The sequence below is a fragment of the Nelumbo nucifera genome, chromosome 2 (genome assembly GCF_055504915.1).
Source record: "Nelumbo nucifera cultivar China Antique chromosome 2, China Antique-T2T, whole genome shotgun sequence".
Taxonomy (NCBI): Eukaryota; Viridiplantae; Streptophyta; class Magnoliopsida; order Proteales; family Nelumbonaceae; genus Nelumbo; species Nelumbo nucifera.
In genome coordinates, this window is record NC_142650.1 from 108164959 (window position 1) to 108185133 (window position 20175).

Consider the following 20175-nt stretch of genomic DNA (forward strand, 5'->3'; position numbering starts at 1 on the left):
CCAGGTGGGGGTTCCATGAACACCTCTTCATGAAGATCACCATTTAGGAAGGCATTCTTCACATCCAGCTGATGAAGTTCCCAAGAGAATTTTGCTGCTAGTGACAGTAGAACCCTGATTGTGTTGAGCTTTGCTACTGGGGCAAAGGTTTCCTTGTAGTCAATTCCTTCCTTTTGTGTAAACCCCTTTGCCACGAGTCTGGCCTTGTACCTCTCAACTGACCCATCTTCCCTGTGCTTTACTGTGAATACCCACTTGCACCCAACAGTGCCTTTCCCTTCTGGCAGGTCCACCAATTCCCATGTCCTTGCTTTCATTAGGGCTTTCATCTCCTCATTCATGGCTTCGTTCCACCTTGGATCAGATGCCGCCTCTGAATACCTGGAAGGGACACATACAGAGGAAAGAGCAGACACAAAGGAATGATAGGCAGGGGATAAGTGTGAGTAAAAAACATAATCGGCTATGGGATGCCGAGTGGTACAAGAACGAACAGGCTTACGGAGAGCAATAGGAAGATCCAAATCTGAATTGAGTGAATCAGAATTACTTTGGATTGCAGAGACAGATTGATCTGAGTTCAACTGGTTGCAATCATGAGGTTGAGGGGCCTTCTTTCTTCTACTGTATGTAAGTATCTCTTTCTCTTGTTTACTGGAACCTTCAGAAGTATCAGCCGAATCTGGAGAAGCAACTGGCACAGTGGAAGTCTCACTAGGTTGACCCGGAATGTTATAGCTAGTAGTAGTGGAAGGTGCTGAAATGGGAACAAAAAAGAAGGGAGAATGAGAATCCTCTTCCAACCCACTACTCTCCCCCTGAAGAGGATTTTGAGAAGACCCGAAATAGGATTGAGACTCAAAAAAGGCTACATCCCTGGTGACATATTTTTTCTTGGAGACAGGATCATAACACTTATACCCCTTCTGCGTAGGAGAGTACCCCAAAAATATTCCCTTTGTAGCCTTAGGATCCAGCTTGGTCTTCTTTGGATCTTTCACATGTATGAAGCATGTACAACCAAAAACCCGCGGGGGAAGAGGAAATTCTGGAAGAGTGGGACACAAAACAGAGAAAGGGGTCTTCATACCCAGTACCTTAGATGGCATCCGATTTATCAGGTATGATGCAGTGAGAACAGCTTGAGACCAATATTGCTTGGGCACATTGTGCTGGAAAAGAAGGGCTCGAGCTGTCTCCAATAGATGTCTGTTCTTGCGCTCAGCGACCCCATTTTGCTGAGGGGTGTAAGCACACGATGATTGATGTAACATGCCTGCATCTTCCATGAATGAGTTCAGGGATCTTTCAAAGTATTCAGCTGCATTGTCTGAACGGAATTGCTTGATCTTTTTATCAAATTGTGTTTCAACCATCTTGCAAAACATCATAGTTATCCGGGGAACTTCTTCACGTCCTTTCAACAGATAAATCCAAGTGCACCGAGAATAATGGTCAATAAAACTGATGAAGTAACGGAAGCCATCAATGGAAACAATGGGTGAAGGACCCCAAACATCAGAATGAATCAAGTCAAAAGGGACTTGAATTTCATTACTAGAAATTGGATACATTGATCTACATTGTTTTGACATTTGACACACATCACAAATTAAACTTTGACTCGAAATGCCCTTACATAATTCGGGAAACAACATTGCTAAGGAAGAAAAGGACAAATGACCTAGCCTAGCATGCCACAAGTGCAGCCTAGCTATTGACTCCACACTCTCCGGACTAGTAGTAGAAGCTTGCATGGCTGAGCTGACATCTTCATCAAAGTAGTAGAGGCCCCCATACTCATGACCACTCCCAATCGTTTTCCTCGTCAATCTGTCCTGGAAGACACAATGAGAAGGAAAGAAGGTTATACTGCAGTTCAAGTTTTTTGTAAGCTTTGAAACAGACAACAGATTTGAGGTAAGACTAGGAACATGTAGGACTGATTTAAGAGAGAGATCCTTGCTTAGGTCAACCACCCCCTTTCCAGAGATGGTGGAGAGGGACCCATCAGCTACTCTCATCTTATCCTGGCCAGACAACAAATGATATGTGGAGAATAAAGAGGACATATGTGTCATATGGTCAGTGGCTCCGGAATCAATCACCCAAGAGGTAGAATTAATGGAACTAGATGCACTAAATGCAGAGGCTGTACCTGATTTGGCAAGAGAGGTGGAAGCTAAAGAATTGTTCTTCAGACGGGCTAATGCCCGACTGAGAACCTCTACCTCACTAGCTGTGAAGCCCAAAGTACTTGGTCCAGAGGAGTCGGCAGCCTGCTTTGCGGTGGAAGATGACACTGTCTGAATACTCTGTGAGTTGTCACTACTGTTGTTGGTGGCAAGATTCCCACTTGCTGTGTGGCCCTTCTGTTGCCTTTTGTCCTTTCTCAGAGCAGCTGGCTTCAGATGAGGGTACAGGACCCAACATTTCTCCTTTGTGTGTTTCTCACCACCACAATGTGTACACTTGAGGGACTTCTTGTCTGAAAATCTATTCCCCTTAGTGGAGACTAAGGCTGAATGTTCTCTAGGTTGTTCTGTTGACTGTGTCTGGGAGTCAACTTGCATCTCCTTTCTCCTTACTTCTTCATTCCTCACCAGGTAGTAGACATGGTGAAGCTCAGGTAATTCATCTCTCCCTAGAATCTGTGACCTTATACCTTCATATACAGGGTCAAGACCCGCCAGAAACTTGAAGGCTCTGCCCTCCTCAATCTGCTTATCATGCCTCTCCTTATCATTAGCATTTTCCCAATCCAAAATCAAATGGTGGTCAAGCTCTTCCCAGAGGCCTTCCAATGTTGCAAAGTAGGTTGCCACGGACATGTCTCCTTGCCTTAGGGCTGCAATGTCTTGGTTCAGCCTGTAAATTCTAGCATTGTTCTTTTTCTGGCCATATGTCTTAGATACTTTCTCCCAAATTTTAGCAGCTGTGGGGAAGTGATGAACAGTTCTGGCCACCCTAGGAGTCATAGAGGCCAGCAACCAAGACATGACTGTGGCATTTTCCTTACGCCACACGGTGTATTCAGGACTGCCAATTTCTGGTTGTTTCTTGTCTCCATCCAAATAGCCTGTGAGGTCACGAGAGGTAATGAACAGCATTGCTGAGACAGACCACTCTCTGAAGTTATACTCATCTAGCAGCACACTTGTAATCTGCAAGCTGTGCAGATTAGGGTTTTCCAGGTTTGAGGACCTTGTAACAGGTCTGTTATCTCTAGAGGAAACTTCACCGGATAGTGAGGACATCTTGACTTCAGTCCAGGAGTTGTTCACAGTGCTGTAGTTGATTCTGTTTAGGACTGGCCGAAGTGGTTACAGTGTTCACCGTGCTGGTAGAAGTGTTCACAGTTCGGGTACTGAACCAGTTCAGTACTGATAACCGAAGTAGCAAGTACAGGACTGCTAACTGAACCAGTTTACAGTGCTGTTTAGGACTGGCCGAAGTAGCAAGTACAGGGCTGTAACTGAACCAGTTCACAATGCTAGTAACTGAAGTTACTTCAGTTAGGGCTTGTTGTGCAACTTGAAGTAACTGTGCAGTGCAGTAACTGAAGTTCACAAAGTAGGACTGATAACCAACCTGAAGAGAATCTGTAACTGAAGTTACCACAGTTCTGCCCAAGTCTTGCTGGGGCACGAAGCTGCAACTGTAGAGAAGGCTAAGTCTTTACCACTTGTTCTGCGCAAGTCTTGCTGGAGCACGAAGCTGCAACTGTAGAGGAAGCTCTCCCTTTTTCGGCTAGTGCTAGGACTGCTGAAATCAGTCCTCAACTAGGTCTGTCCTATACAGACCTCTCTTAGTAGCCCAATAGCTACTCTTTGCTGGAGATAATCTAGTAGGACATCTACTTCTGGGTCTTACTTCTCTTGAGTCCTACAACCAAGAGAAACCCTAGGTTCGAACTTGCTTTACTCTCTTACACTCCTAGGTCTTCACTGCAACAACCCAGAAAAGGAAGAGAGAAGATGAAAAGACAGCAAGAGAAGAGAGTGCGCCTGCTGAAACCAGGAAGGAGCTAATGCTCTGATACCATGTAATCTGAAGTGCTATACTCGAAGTAGCAAGAAAGAAAAGAGAATGACAGAAAAGAATAGAATGTCGAACTGTACTAGCCAGTCGACCAGTTCTTTATTTATAGATGAATAAAGTACAAGGTACAAGAAATTACTGGGATGCCCCTGATTAGTGATGGGACACCCAGATGACTTAAATCATTAAACAGGATTAGGCCCATTAACACAAGCCCAGTTACAAGATAAGTTAAACATAAGAATGGGCTAATAAGAACACTTATCAGCCGAACATAACTCTAACATTCTAACAGATATAATGAGTGGGTGCAAGAAAATGCACCAATTATGACATATTTGTGGAATAGCATGAAACCCCAAGTGTGAATTTGATGTTCCTAGATACTGCAAAGGAAATTTAGGACCTTGTAAAACAACTATATTTCTAGACATGATAATGTTACAAGAATTCATCAACTTTATTAGAAATACTTTTAGTGGCAATAGGGTGATAAAACTATAGGAGAGTATTTTCTGGTCTCAAAGAGTCTACATAATGAGTTGAGTTCCTATAAACCATTGTCTAATGACTTGAAGGTACAACAACAACAAAGGGATTGGTTGGATGTTGCCTGGTTTCTTTTAGGATTAAGAACATATTATGGACTAGCTCAGACACAAATTTGGTAGCAGTAAGATCCCCACTTTGTGAGATGTCTTTTCTAGGATGAGAAGGGTTTCCAACCCATAAATGGATAGTTCACCTATCTTGGAGAAACCTGCTTTAACAGTTTAACCACAGCCAAGGGTGGTAGAGGTGGCATATGTGGTGGTCATGGAGTGAGAGGAGGTTGTAGAGGTGGCAGAGATGAAGATAATGCTAGAAGTCATGGTATAGTAAGAGTGTAGCCATTGTGGTTGGGAAAGATGTATGGTAAGTTTCTGTTATGATTTGCTTGGCCTTCCATCTACTTGGGCTAATCATGCTGTGGTAGGAGGGGATGGTGGTACTATTGGTGATGACCACTGTTTTAAGTTTTGGGAAGGAGGAGATGGTATCCATTACCTTTGTCGAGTATGAAAAGCTTGTTTATCCTCTCTTTTTTTTTTTTTATAAATAAAATCATTTCGATTAATTCAAAGATTGGTTACATGAAAATCCCCTTAGAGGTGCGGGGTGCCGCCTCTCCAAACAGCAAATACATGACTGCAACAAAGAATACGTGAATGTTGATGTTAAACAAGAGTTATAGTTGTGTCTAGAACAATGTTTCCCTACTTATCCCTTGTTTTGCCAAGACATCGGCAAATGCATTAGCTGATCTCCCAACCCACTGTACTATTATAGACTTATTTCTTGTCAGCCATTTGAATTTCTTTAACTCATTTTTGTAGCCCCAAGTGACACCCTCCGATTTAACCAACCCACCACTGTCTTAGAATCCCCTTCAATCAGAAGCTGCTTCACGCCCACTTCTTTTGCAAGAAGTACTCCTTGTATTGCCACTAATAGCTCTGCCCAGATAGAGTTCCCAACACCTAGAGGGCCAGAGTAGAGTAAGACAACCTCTCTGAGGAATGACCTCTCCAACCTCATTCCTCAGTACACCTCCCATCCCAGAGGGACCTGGGTTACCCTGGCTACTCCCATCAAAATTCAGCTTCAAAGAACCAAGAGGAGGGGGGCCCAGCTAGTCAATATCCTTACCTTGGAGGAGGAACAACTTGCTACCAACCTCCAATCCTTCCACCAATCAGTAAAAGAGAAATGGTTAAATAATTCTAGAGTCTTTAACCAATGTATTGACCAGTTCATAATGCAGCCTTTTAAGGCTTGATTGCTCCTTCCTTTTTCTTGGAAGATCTTGGCATTCCTTTCTTCCCATACTGTCCATAACAATGCTACTTGCATGCACCTCTACATTTTCCTTCCTCTTTTATGGGGTCAAGAGAAAAAAGAAGGGTTAAAGATTGTACTAACTTCTGTTGGCATATCCCAACTACACCCAAACAAAGATAAAAGCCAAACCCAAAGCTCTGCAGTTACACTACAAGATAAAAATAGATGATTACAATCTTCACCATGAGATCTGCAAAAAATACATCAGTTTGGTGAAATACAAAGGTCGGGTCTTCTCTTTTGTAGGTTATCCATCGTGTTCACTTTACCATGCCACACTTCCTAACACAAAGCCATAACCTTGGGGGGGGGGACCGTCCTACACCAGACTTCTTTGGAAGGGAAACTTTGTTGAGAGGATGTTTGGCAGAGGAAATTGAAAGTGGAGCCTCAAGAAAAAGACCCATTGGGGTGAATGGCCCAAATCCTTTTATCGGGTTTCGAGGAATCCATCCAAACCTTATCAAGGAGACAAGAAGAGTAGACAAGCACTCAATTTCCTCATCCCTTAACCCTATACGGAAACCAAAATCCCAAGACAGTGCTGGCAAATTTAAGATCGACGGAAGGAATTTTGAGATAACCTCTTTTTTATATAAAGAAAGAGTACAAAGAAGCTTGTTTATCCTCTTCTTCCTCTAGTAATACTGTTACCCTTGCAAAACTAGGTACAACTTACATTGCTTCATCTTCTAAGTCTTCGGTCATTAACTATGGAGCTTTAGATCATATGACCAGGTTTCTAGATTTGTTTATTTCTTTATCCCTCTCTCGACCTCCCAAACTATTACCCTAGCCGATGGTACTACCTATGCTATTTTAGGTACTAATAATGTTGCCTTACACTCTGATTAGACACTACCCATTGTCCTTTATGTTCCTAAATCTCTCTTTAGTCTTGTGCCTATTGGTAAGTTGACAAAAACACTTAATTTCTCTGCCTCCTTTAATCCCTCTTATTGTGTGTTTCAAGATATCAAGATGGGAAAGACGATTGGTGGCGGGCATGTGATTGGAGGATTGTAGATGGTGGTTCGTAGAGAGCCCTTCATACCACTACTACTACACCTTAATAGTGGCATTGTTGGTTTGCACATCTGTTTCATCTTGCTCTCCAAAAGCTTGTTCCCAATTTAGCATCTTTTCTTGAGTTACAATGTGAAGTTTGTTAGCTTAGTAAACATTACCATGTGTTTTTTTTTTTTTTTTGTTCCAAGGGTTAATAGAAGTGTTTCGAATCTTTTTGAACTTGTTTATCCAGATGTTTGGGGTTAATGTCCAATTGAGTCTTATAATGGTTTTAAATATTGTCTCATTTATTGATGATTATTCAAGGATGACTTAGTCTTATTTAATGAAATATATTCATAATTGTTTAATATTTTTGTTTCCTTTTATGTTAAAATTAAGAATTATTTTGGTATATCCATTAAGTTTTTTTTTTCACCCAAACAATGCAAAACAATATTTTCAACACCGTTTTTAGATATTTTTTGACTCCCATAGCATTATAGATAAGCTTTCCAGCCAACGTTCAAAGAATCAGACTGGACATAGTATTGGTAAAAGGAAAGGCTTAACTGAGGTCAAACCGTGATATAATGGACTCTTTGGGGTGGGGGTCAATTCATTCTTCTGCCACCCCTGACTTCTGGTGTTCTCTCTTTTATGAAGTGGCAAAGTGAAAATCTTGATATCCTTACAATAAGATTTTTTTATTAAGCAACAATAAAAATTTATTAAAAAGAAAAATTGGACACAATCTTAAAGGCAGGTGTTAAGACAACACCCCCCCAAGCCCAACATCTCCTACTACTCTCCTACATTAACACAACAAAATAAAACACAGAAAGAGAAGCCACAAATACACAACCACCGCAACATCACGCAACAAATACCAAGGATCAAAGTATCGGTATCATATCGTATTGAACAACTTGGATACGGATACCGATATGGATACGCTTAGGAAACACATGGATATGGATGAAAAATATAGAAACATTTGGATACACTAGGGAAATGCACAAAAATTCCATAAACATATTAAAAATATCAAGTTTAATGTCAAAATAATTATAAATAATATATAAATACATAGGATCTTTAGTTTTAATGGTATATATGATGAAATATATTACAACTAATATAGTGAGATGCATAGATATTATGCAACTTTATTGATAGTGCATCAATCAAGAATCTAAGACATATTATATAGATTCCTAGAAATTAATACATGCACAAAGCCATTATTATTTTATTTTCTATTAAAGTTCAAGGCACAAAACATATGCAACTATTCTATTTGAATTACTATATCAATATTTCTATTTTACTATTGAGAATAAATATGTTATTATAAAATGTAAAGTAAAGTATTAATTAATAATTTATAAAAAATATATAATCTTAACTGAAAATATATCAAATCTATTAAAACTTTGAAGATATATTATCATATGAAAATTCATAAATTTTAATTACTAAAATAATTATTCCATTAATAATATTTTATTTTTTAAAATTTCTAAAATACAAAATTATTTTATTTTCATATAAATGTTGGTTAGTGGAATTGACCAATTCAGTTTATATTATATTCTCAAATATTTTGTAAATAATATTTTTATTTATTATATAGTAAAGACATTACTATATAATGCAAATTAAAATATTATTTAATAATTTATAAAAATTTGAATATACATATAATGTGCAAATTTATAAATTTTAAGTATTAAAATAATTATTCTATTAATAATAATTTTATTTCTATAAATTTCTTGAAATTAAAAATCAATTTTTGGTATATATGTAGATTTGATAAACTATTTATTCCATTGTTCATAAAATATTAATTTTATAAATTATTCTTTTTAATTTATTGTTGGAGTTGTTGAATATTAGTATATATTATTTATTTGGGTTGTATGTAGACCATTAGACTTTAATGTTGATAAAGGTTAATATGTTTCTTTTATAATCAAAAAGTGGTAAGTGCCTTGTTTGTTGAAGAGGCATATGCTCTTGGTCGTTGGGTGAGACGTGGTTCGAGTGGCGCTATCCTCAATTTTTTAAAGTGAGACATAGTTTATAGTTGTTAGATGAAGGCATGGACGTGCAGTACGCTGTTGTATCAATGCGTATCGGATCGCGTTGCTCGATACTATATGATATGTGCCGGTACAGTAGCGTATTGGACTGATATGTGAGACTGGAAGGTTAAGTATCCAGTTGTGACGTGTCCTGTGCCAGTGAGGTCCGATACCGATACGATAAGCCCTGTATCAGGCGTATCATATCAATTTTTTAATCCTTGACAAATACTACTAAACATAGATCAATCTTCCTCCCCACCAAATTCTTCTCCGTCTCCACCCTCATCCCAAATTTCTCCCCCCTAAGGCTTCAAAAGTCTTTCTCATATTCTCCTCCTTTCTTTTTCTTTTGAGTTGTCCAAAAGCTCTCCTGGCAAAGCTTTCTCCTCCTAGGAAAAACAGTCCCAAAGCCTTGTCGACTTCCACCTCCTTATCAACTAGAGTCTTCACATCCACACTTCTTATCTTCATTTCCTTTTGCTCCAGCAACAATTTACCAGAGGTCTCATCTACATCAGTTCCCTCCCTACATGTAGGCCCCGAATAGTCAGTCTTTTTTGACTTCTCCCATTGAGGAGCCACAACCATCGGAATAATCATCTTACCAGTCCCTGTAGAAGACAGAGTACATTCCAGACTAGGAATCACAAGATTTTGGGTTTTAAATTTTATTCCCCTCCTATAAATTCTTTTATACTTGTTGGTTGGCCCTACTCCCACCAGACCATCTTTAAACCTAGAAAAAGCCTTTGTGACATGAACTACACCGAGCTTGCTTGAAACTCTGGGCTTCCTACGAATCCCCAAGACATCACCACTTCTAGCCAAATTAGACTCTTTGCTCTTTTTGCCTAGATCAACTCCCAATCTTCCAACAATCACTTCGGTAACCATGTCATTAGAACCATTCACCTTCTCGCCCTCACCTTCTTTGTTTGCCTCCTTTTTCCCACCCTAAGCTCACCCTCATTCCCTTCTCTTGACTCTCTCTCTCTCTAAGAGTTTGTCCGGGTACTTGGCAACGAGACCACTACTCTCATGTCCCAACTCAGAGAAAGAAGCAACATGATTCTGACCTTGCGAATCTTCAGCAAGATCGGGGAGAAGGACGCCTGTTGTTTCCTCGCCCTGCTTGCCATTGAAGAGCTCCCTTGAAGTCACATCACCTGCCCTAGTCTCCGAGCACGACCCTTTTACTCAAGCTTTAAGATTAGCAAACTTCAAGTTGCCAGTAGTTGCACCACTCTTGCCAGTAGTTCTCTTAAAATTCCCCTTTCAAATTCCGAAGGGGCTTTTATCTCTCAGCACATTTTTACTCTTGCCGCGGGCCCCACACTTCGTAAGATCTTTTATAAATAATTGACTCCTGAAACCTAACCTTTAAGAAATGATGGCCCCTTTAATGTATATTCGACACTCCATAGACAATAACGATCTACAGAGATTGTACTCAAAAGAGAAGGAGGTTCATCCATTGTGCCCATTTCAGCCTCCCTTAAGCCTCTCTACAAACCCAAGTCCCAAATGTCCCCAAAGAAATGAACAAAAGCAATTACTTTCCTCTTATTCAAAGAAAGGGACTATAAGGAAGGGAATAAATCCATGTGAGGGACTTCCCCTAACTACACATATTCTCAGAAAAGCACTTTATTTCCAAAACAAGCATCATAGTTGAGAAATGAACAAAGGGAAGGGATAGTTCCATGTATGGCTTTGCAAGGGGATAAATAGGAAGCCCTAGGGTCAAGACGAGCTTCCCATCCATTAGCTTCCCTACCATGAAGACATTGGTATCACTCAAGTCATCCACAAATTGCAAATGAGTAACCACTACCTCTTCCCTCCTAGCTGTCCAATCATTTATCAAATTACTAGCATTTACTCTTAAGATCAAGCCACTCAGTACATCTGCAACTAATCTGAACAGAAAAGGAGATATAGGGTCTCCTTGTCTAAGGCATCGTTTTACCAGTAAAAATTCTTTAGCCACAACATAGAAAAGGAGATACACCCTTTACCAATTTACACCATCTCTCTCCAAATCCCCTACACCTCAAAAATTCTAGAAGAATATTCCAATCAACCATATCAAAAGTCTTTTCATTATCAAGTTTGCAGATTAGCCCTTTTAGTAGTGTGTTACAACATTTTGGCTTGAAACAATGTAGTGTTGACCATTCTGTGTTTAGCAGGGACTCTTCATTTGGGAAAATCATTTTGGCAATGTATGCTCATAATACCATTCTCACTGGTGATGATGCACATGGAATTAATGAGTTGAAATAGCTCCTACAATAACGCTTTCAAACTATAGGTGTAGGAACCTTGGAGTACTTCCTTGGAATTGATATAACTTGATCGAAATGGGGAATCTTTGTCCCATTAAAGTTTGTGTTGGGTATGTTGGATGAAGCTAGGTGGTTGGGATCCAAGCCGGTTGAAACTCCTATGGATCCCAATGTGAAGATGATTGATAGTTAGGGGGAGCGATTAGAAGATCCTACAAGTTATCAAAGACTGGTAGGCATGCTGATCTTTCTTACCATCACTAGGCCTGACATCTCCTTTAGTGTTGGAGTCCTCAATCAATTCATACAGAATCAAAATACTGCTTATTCCGATGGTGTTATGAGGATGTTGAAGTATCTAAAGGGTGGTCCTGGTCGAGGGCTTTTGTATAATAGAGGAGATGTCTTTGGTAAGGTATTGAAATACAGATTAAGCAGGGTCTCCAATGGACAGCAAGTTCTACGATGGGTTGTTGTACCTTCTTGTGTGGAAATTTCGTTACCTGGAAGAGAATGAAGCAGAGTGTGGTTGCTAGGGGTAGTGCTGAAGCTAAATACAGGGCAATGGCCCATGCTACCTATGAGCTAGTTTGGTTGAAGCATCTTCTTTAGGAGATGAATATCACAATTTGTCAACCCATTAAATTGTTTTGTGGCAACCGAACAATTTTGTGAGAGAGATAGTAACAGGTGGAGATATTGTTACTCCCTATGTTAAATCTAAAGATCAAGCATCTGATATTTTTACTAAAAGTGTGGGTCGCTTAAGGATGGATTATATTTGTAACAAGCTGGTACTTTATGATATATATGCTCCAGCTTGAGGGGGAGTGTTAGAATTGGTTGACAGGGCATTATTGTCTTTTCCTTGTTTTTTTTTCTTATATCTGCTGTATCTTATCTAAGGGCATTGTTGTCATTTCAGCTTAGTAAAATGTTAATAAAAGCTGGATTGACAGTAAGGAGAGTAGAGAGAGATTTCTCCTTGCTTGTCTTCACTCTTTTCTTCTCCTTCTCTTTTACTTCTTTTTCTCTCCCTACCTTCTTCCTTTTCTTCTTTCTCTCTTTTTCTTCCACTTTACTTTTCTTTATTGAAGTTTGAACACCAATTAGTCAATACTTTGAGAGGAGGGGAAGTGCAGTTTGGATCTAGACAACAGCAGCCAGTTGTTTAGAAAGTAGCGAAGAATATCTTTTAATTCCTAAAATATTTGTAATCCAAGGTGTGACTTCTTATAATCGCAGAGTTATTGGTTATAGATGAAAACAGAAACAATAGTTTTGGCAATAATGTCCTGGACTTAATTAGCTCCAACTGAAAAGATTTTGTATTTCCTCTTTGCCCATAAACTCTATTCTGCTGATGCCAGAACATATATCCATGGTCTTCCCCTTTGTTTTTAGGAGGTGGAAAGGAATTATACTTCTTTCCTTTCACTTTGTGCAGGGCCAAATGCACTTTTATCTCATCTAATGTATTTGGCTCTTGTATTTTGCATTTCATGCTAACAACTAGCTCTGTTTTTGTTTAGATTTTCTATGAACAACCAGGAAGACTGAAATGTTCTTAGACCGTTGTCAAGCATGAAAAATATTGTTCATCCACTGGAATGATTATGGAGAAGATTGCATGGTATGGTTTCTTATTACTCTTTTCAGTCTTAACTTCTATATTCTTTTCTTCAATTCAGGTACCTAATGCATCACCAACAGCTGCTTCTGCAAGCTCAGACATGTATGGAGCTGCAGTTTTAGATGCTTGTGAGCAAATAAAAGCGCGCATGGAGCCTATTGCTTCAAGAAATAAGTATAGTTCTTTTGCTGAGGTAATCATTCTTGACTGCTACTTTGCTTTCTGACTTTTTTTCTTCTTTTTTCTGCATCTACCTTGATTATTGGGAATGATGGAAGACATAAGTATCATTTTCTCATGAAACAGTCTTATATTCATGTTATGCATATTATTTTTCTTTTTTCCTTCTTCTTTCCTTTTGCTCTAAACGTAATTAGTGACCTCACAACTTCATGTGGCCTTACTCCCTGCTGTTTCGGGTCAGATGAATCCTGTAATACCATTTCTGCTCTACAAAGAACTGCCATGTTTTCTGTCAAATGAATTTTACCAGTTCAAACCATGTTTTCAATGGTCTTTCCCTTGTTCTTTCAGAACCTTCTACTTGCATCAAACCACTTCTTGTTGGTGTAGTCATTAGTAGCCCATACAGATGACCAAACCATCTCAGTTAGTGTTCCCTAATTTTGGCACTAATTGGATTTATTGGTATTTCCTCTCCAACATGCTCATTTCTAATTCTATCCATTCTATTTTTTCCACTCATCCATCCATCTCAATATCCTTAGCTTAGATACACTTGTTTCCATAATATATTGTTTCTTCATTGGTTTTTGTTTGTGACACAACACATTGGATGCACTTTCAACTTTACCTATCCTGCTCTATCTATCGCAACACCCATTTTTATTTCTCCTTCATTATGGATGATTGATACAAAGTTGGGAGTGGTTTATTATGGGCATTTGTGATCATCCATCTTAATTACATCACCTTTATTACTAATAATTCCACTAAACTTGTAACTTATGTTTCCTGCCTTAATCTGCTTTATCTTGAATCCTTTTGATTATAAAGCATATTATTTATTCATAAAGCAACATACACCATGGGAGCTCTTTATAGTGGATCCTGTCCAAGAAGCTACAGAATCTCTCATTTGACCATTGCAGTTCCCGAAGTGTCAGATGTAGTCAGTTAGAAATGGAGAAGGAAGACTACTCCAAGGAGGAGCATTTTTCTTTAGAGTCTAACACAGACGACACAGTCAGCCTTGGTAGTGTCGATCTACAGCTGTCAAGGTCAATCTTAGAGGATAAAAGATTTCACACAGACTTGCTTTTCTTAGAAGATGATGCCTTGGGTCCATCAGAAGATGTCCAGGAGGAAGTTTTGCAAACTCTCAGGTCTCCAAAATTGGCGGTAAATCCAGCAGAGCCTACAAAGGAAACACAAGGGACGCTTAACCCGGAGCCTATTCCCTTTTCCACAGAGCAACATTCTTCATCGAATCAGAGGAACATGAATCCTTCTGTTCACAGAACATAGATTCAGCGGTTGGGGGCAAAATGCTAAGGTGGATTTGGATGTTACAATTAACACAACTTTAATAGAACCAAATACACTTCCACTTTCTCCTCAGACACAAGGTTTGGTGGCAGCCCCTGATTACCTTTCTGGGACTTTAGAACCTTCGTCCTCGCCTCGTATTGGTATAAGTATGTATGTTCATTTGGTTTTTGTTACTGATGTGGGTTCTGTGCTTGAAATAGGTATCTCAGCTTCTCAATTGGAAAGAATAACTTTTAGAGGGGAAGGTGTAGGCATAACTAATGGTTGTGTTGAAAAGGAGAGAGAGCTTCAGTTGAGAAAAAAGCAAGAGGAGTAGTTAGAGAGAATCTGGAATCTAATATGTGCTCTTCTTGAGGAATACACGCAAAGGGAGGGGTTGGGTGTGGTTTCTGAGAATGTTGACAAAAATTATGAAAAGGAGGGGGGAGAGCTACTCTGGAAAAAATCGTAGGAGGAAGAATTAGAGAGGATATGGGGGCAAATTTGTGAACTATTGGAGGAGTATAAGATCATAGAGGATTATTCGGAGGAAAACACAAATGAGAGTGGGAACCCAAAAAATTGTCCAAGCACCCGGGGAGTGGGAAATAACAGAAAGAAAAAGAAAAGAACTGAAGTAGAGAGGCTGATTTCAGATATAAAAGGGGACATTGTGTTTAGTGGCAGAAGGGGAAGAAGAAAGACTCCCAAGTAGGAACCTTTAACCTTAGTTGGGCTCTAAAATTTTGTTTCCCATGAAAATCATCAGTTGGAATGTGAGGGGCTTAGGGAGCGCAAGGAAAAGGAGGTTAATTAAAGATATGCTTAGAAGGAATAGGCCTGATATAGTGATGCTACAAGAGACCAAATTAGTCGATTTTGACAAAAGATGGGCCAGAAGTGTGTGGAAGTCAAGAGGAATAAGTTGGGCCTTTGCACCCTCTTGGGGGGCTTCAGGGGGTATTGTCACATTGTGGAGAGAGGATGTTGTAGAGGCAGAGGAGGAGTTAATAGGAAACTCTTCGGTGTCTGTAAAGTTCAAGTCGGTGAACGATGGTTTCGTTTGGGTGTTGACCAATGTCTATGGCCCTAATTTCTATAGAGAGAGGAATGGATTTTGAGAAGAGTTATATGGAATCCAAGGGCTATGGGTGGGTCCTTGGTGTTTGGGTGGCGATTTTAATGTATTGCGCTTTGTTAATGAGACAAATAACCCCCAACAACTCACTACAAATAGTATGAGAAAATTTAATGATTTTATTAGTTGTAGTGAGCTTAAGGAGCTTCCTCTTGTGCGTGGCCTTTTTACTTGGTCCAACTTCCAAGAAAGCCTAACTTGCTTGAAGCTTGATAGGTTCCTTTTTAACGAAAGTTGGGAAAATCATTGGAGAGACTTGCTATCCAAAGCTCTATCTAGAGTTACCTCCAACCATTGTCCCATTGAGCTAGGACAAGAGCCTTTTAGGAGTGGACCCAAACCCTTTAGATTCAAAAATATGTGGATGACACACCTTGATTTTGTAAAAAAGATTGAGGAATGGTGGAATCAAGATATGAGGGAGGGGGTGAAGTGGAAAGGGGTAAGGTTTCATAAGAAGTTGAAAAGCCTGAGGGGGAATTTAAGAGAATGGAATAGGGACCTTTTTGGGAGAATAGAGAAACAAAAATCCAATCTGATGACCCAAATAGAGGACCTGGATGAGAAGGAATCTCAACGAACCATGAATACTCAAGAAAGAGAATTAAGGTGGAGGTTGGAAAAGGAATTATAGGAGGTTCTTTTGCGAGAAGAGATATATTGGAGGCAGAAATCTTGGCATAAATGGATAAAGGAAGGGGACAGGAATACCAATTTTTTTCATGAGATGGCCAATGGAAGAAGAAGGAAAAACTTGGTTACCAAACTTGAAGTGGCTGGTGTGGAGTTGGACTCCCAAGAGGAAATAGCCAATTGTTTTATAACGCGCTTCAAATCTATATTAAGGAAACCTCTAGCTAGTCGAGTGGAGTTGGCTGGGTTGGATTGGCCTACACTGTCTGAAGAGATGAAATTATGGTTGGAAAGGAGTTTTGAGGAGGAGGAAATATGACAACTAGTTTTTTCAATGGATAGATCTAAGGCACGAAGGCCAGATGGCTTTACTATGGCTTTCTTTCAAGATTGTTGGAACATAATTAAAGGAGACTTGTTAGAAGTTTTCAAAGAATTTGAGGAATAGTCTATTATTAGCCGTGGAGTAAATGCCACTTTCCTAGCCCTGGTCCCAAAGAAGAAAGAGGCCAAACATCCCAAAGATTTTAGGCCAATTAGCTTGATAACAAGCATCTATAAGATACTGGCAAAGGCCTTATCTTTGAGGATCAAAAAGGCTCTTCCCCGCATCATAAGTCAAGCTCAAGGTGCTTTTGTTCATGGTAGACAAATAGTTGACCAAATTTTAATAGCAAATGAAAGTGTGGAAGAGATGAGAAGATTGGGTAGGCAAGGTTTTGTTTGCAAATTGGATCTTGAAAAGGCCTATGATTTAGTGGATTGGAGTTTTCCGTTAGAGGTGCTCAGAAAGTGTGGTTTTGGGGATAGATGTGCAAGTGGATAGGTGGTTTTCTGACGTCTTGCCATTACTCAATTTTAGTAAATGGAGTAGTAAATGATTTTTTCTCTACATGTAGGGGCTTGAGATGAGGTGATCCATTATCCCCTTTCCTTTTCACATCGGTTGTTGATGTTTTTAGTAGACTTTTGTCAAAAGCAGACATAATTGGATTGATAAGAGGATGGAGATTAGGAATAAATCAAGTCCCAGTTACCCACCTTCAGTTTGCAAATGATATCATAATCTTTTGTGAGGGATGTGATTTGTTGAGGCCAAGAAATTTGAGAAATCTAATAACCCTCTTTGAGAATGTCTCAAACCTGAAAATAAATCTTGAGAAGAGTTGTGTGGTGGGGCTAAATGTGGAAGGAAGGAGTTGGAGTCTATTGCTGCTTGCATAGAATGCCCTATTTCTGCTTGGCCCTTGACCTATCTAGGACTTCCCCTATGTGCAAATCCAAAGGAAAGTAGGTTTTGGATCCTAGTGGTAGAGAAGTTTGAAAAAAGGCTAGTGACCTGGAAAAAGAACTATATCTCTTTGGGTGTAGAATAACTTTGATTAGGGCCACACTCGCAAACTTACCCTTCTACTTTTTATCTGTTTTTAGGATACCTGTTAGGGAAGCCAAGAAGATAGAAAAGTTGACGAGCGATTTTTTGTGGGAACCAAGTGCAGAAAAAAAGGATCATTTGATTAGATGGGAGGTGGTGAGTCAAAGCAAGGAACAAGGGGGCTTAGGGTTAGGAAACCTAGTAAATAAGAATGAAGCTCTTTTGGGCAAGTGGTTATGGAGGTGGTCTCTAGAAAGAGAGAGATTGTGGCATGAGGTGGTGGCTAGTATCCATGGCTGTTCTGAATCTGGTTGGGATGTCGGGATATCTCAACGGGCCACACTCACTACACCTTGGAAGGTGATTTTTGGCATCCTCCCAAAATTTCTCAAGTTCGTAAGATATGATGTCTCACTGTGCTTTTTTGGGAAGATGTTTGGGTGGGCAACCAACCTTTAAAAGACCTCTATCCTTCCCTTTTTTGTATTTCCCTCTATAAAAAGGAGCCTGTTTCGAGGTTTCTTTCTCCCCCCATTCTCCCATTGTCTCTTAATTAGGACTTTGGGTTCCGTAGAGGGTTGAGAGATGAGGAACCGGTTTCTATCTCTGAGCTCCTACTTTTACTTGATTCTGTTTGTTTGGACCCTCCTAAACCAGATAGAAGAATTTGGTCTTTGACCTTAAGTGTCTCCTTCTCTTGTTCTTCCTTCTTTAAGTCCCTTTGCTCTACTCCTTTCCCTTTGTTGTTCCCAGTTAAAGATGTTTGGTCAAGGCCAATTCCACCTAAAATTGCTGGTTTTTGTTGGGAAGTGTATCATGGTAAAATTAATACTGTGGACAATGTACAAAAAAAGAGACCTTTTTTCATGCTTGTCCCCCAATTGGTGCATTTTATGTAAAGTGCAGTATGAGGACTGTTATCACCTACTGATTTCTTGCTCTTTTACAATAAATATTTGAATTGGGTTTTTATGCTGTTTGGGTACAGGTGGAACCTGCCTCCTGAGGTAAATCTTCTTTTTGATCCATCTTTTTTTGGTTGGCCAACAAAGAGAGGGAAAGAAATGTGGAAATGTATTAGGGCAGCCATCATATGGACCATTTGGGAGGAAAGAAATGCCAGAATTTTCCAAGAGAAGGAAAGAAGCATTGCTGAAATAAAGGATTGTATACTGACAAGGGAAATCCTTTGGCTAAAAACTACTGATCTCTTTGTGGATTACTCTAGTGATGACCTTCGAAGGAGTTGGGCAGCGATGGCCTCCACATCATCTAAGAAAAATAGAACACAAGCAGTTTGGTTACCCCCTTTAGAAGGAGTTGTGAAGTTGAACTGTGATGGGAGTAGTCAAGGCAATCCAGGACCTTCGGGTATAGGAGGGATCTTGAAGAATAAGGATGGCAACATTCTATCTTTATTCTCAGGTCCAGTGGGTTATGGAGACTCTACAAGGGCTGAGATATTAGCTGTGGTACAAGGACTGCAGATTTCCAACCAACTTGGAGTGACTAATTTGATAGTTGAAGGAGACTCTAAGGTGATAGTGGGATGGATGTCGGACCCAAAAGCTGTTGTTTGGGGATATAGGGACATCATCAAAAAAACCAAATGGCTTACGAGCACCATGTCAGTTAGCTTTCAATGGGTTAGTAGATCGGCAAATGCTTTGGCTGATTCTTTAGCTAAACAAGGGGCTTCAAGGGATTCTCTATTTTTGACTAATTTGTAACTGCAATCTGAAAAGAGTTGGGTTTGGAACCACCTTTAAGTGGAGGTAACACCTCATGCCTCCTCTTAGGGTGCTTCATGCTTGTACTATTTCTATCTCTATTTAATAAAGTACCATTCGTTCATCAAAAAAAAAAAAAAAAGTCTGGTTGTTCATCTCTAGCTAATGCAAAAGATATGGACTTAGTGCTGGCCCCTGTAGTAAGCCCACTATGATTAGAAATTATTTCGTTTCTCTTCTGATTTCTTACAGTAGTTACTACCTTGTCATACGAGGATACCAATATACCTACTTGAAATTCTCTTCTTTCCTAAAACATACCAAATGACTTCTTTGGGGACTCTATCATCTATATCTATCTATCTATCTATCTATCTATCTATCTATCTATCTATCTATCTATATCTATCTATTTATCTATCTATCTATCTATCTATCTATATATATTATACTAAATGTAAATCTCTTATTTGTCTCCTAAAATTTTCTTAACTTTCTAAGTGTTTCTTCCAAGCATGAACCTGAATTGGTTTTTTGATAAACCAGTTTCTTGTCTTAGGTGTTCCCAAAGGTTCAAAGTATCAATACACCTTTATGCATTTGACAGAAGTGTATTGGTGCTTTACACTATTCAAAATTTATTTTTTATTAATATTTTTATATTATTTACAAACAAAATGAATAGTTTCCTCAAAACAACTTAGTAGGTGTATCGTTCCGATACGATACGATACACCTGATACGGGGTATATCGTATCAAAATTTTGAACCTTGCATGTTTTGTAATTTCTTATCAAATATATAAAAGAGACTGTTAGGGTGTGAATAGTAAAAGAACCCATTGTTTCAAAGAATCTTCTCTTC

At 39.3% G+C, this 20175-nt stretch overlaps 1 protein-coding gene across 3 annotated transcripts in view; it reads left to right on the plus strand.

The window, feature by feature from the left end:
* Positions 1–20175, plus strand: part of LOC104603426 (xanthine dehydrogenase 1) — a 120931-nt gene that overhangs the window by 59379 nt on the left and 41377 nt on the right. For 2 of the 3 annotated variants that reach the window (XM_010267446.3, XM_010267447.3), the window contains one exon: positions 13003–13137. In XM_010267446.3, coding sequence (XP_010265748.2) covers positions 13003–13137 — 135 coding nt within the window. The other variant, XM_010267448.3, reaches the window with a different exon arrangement.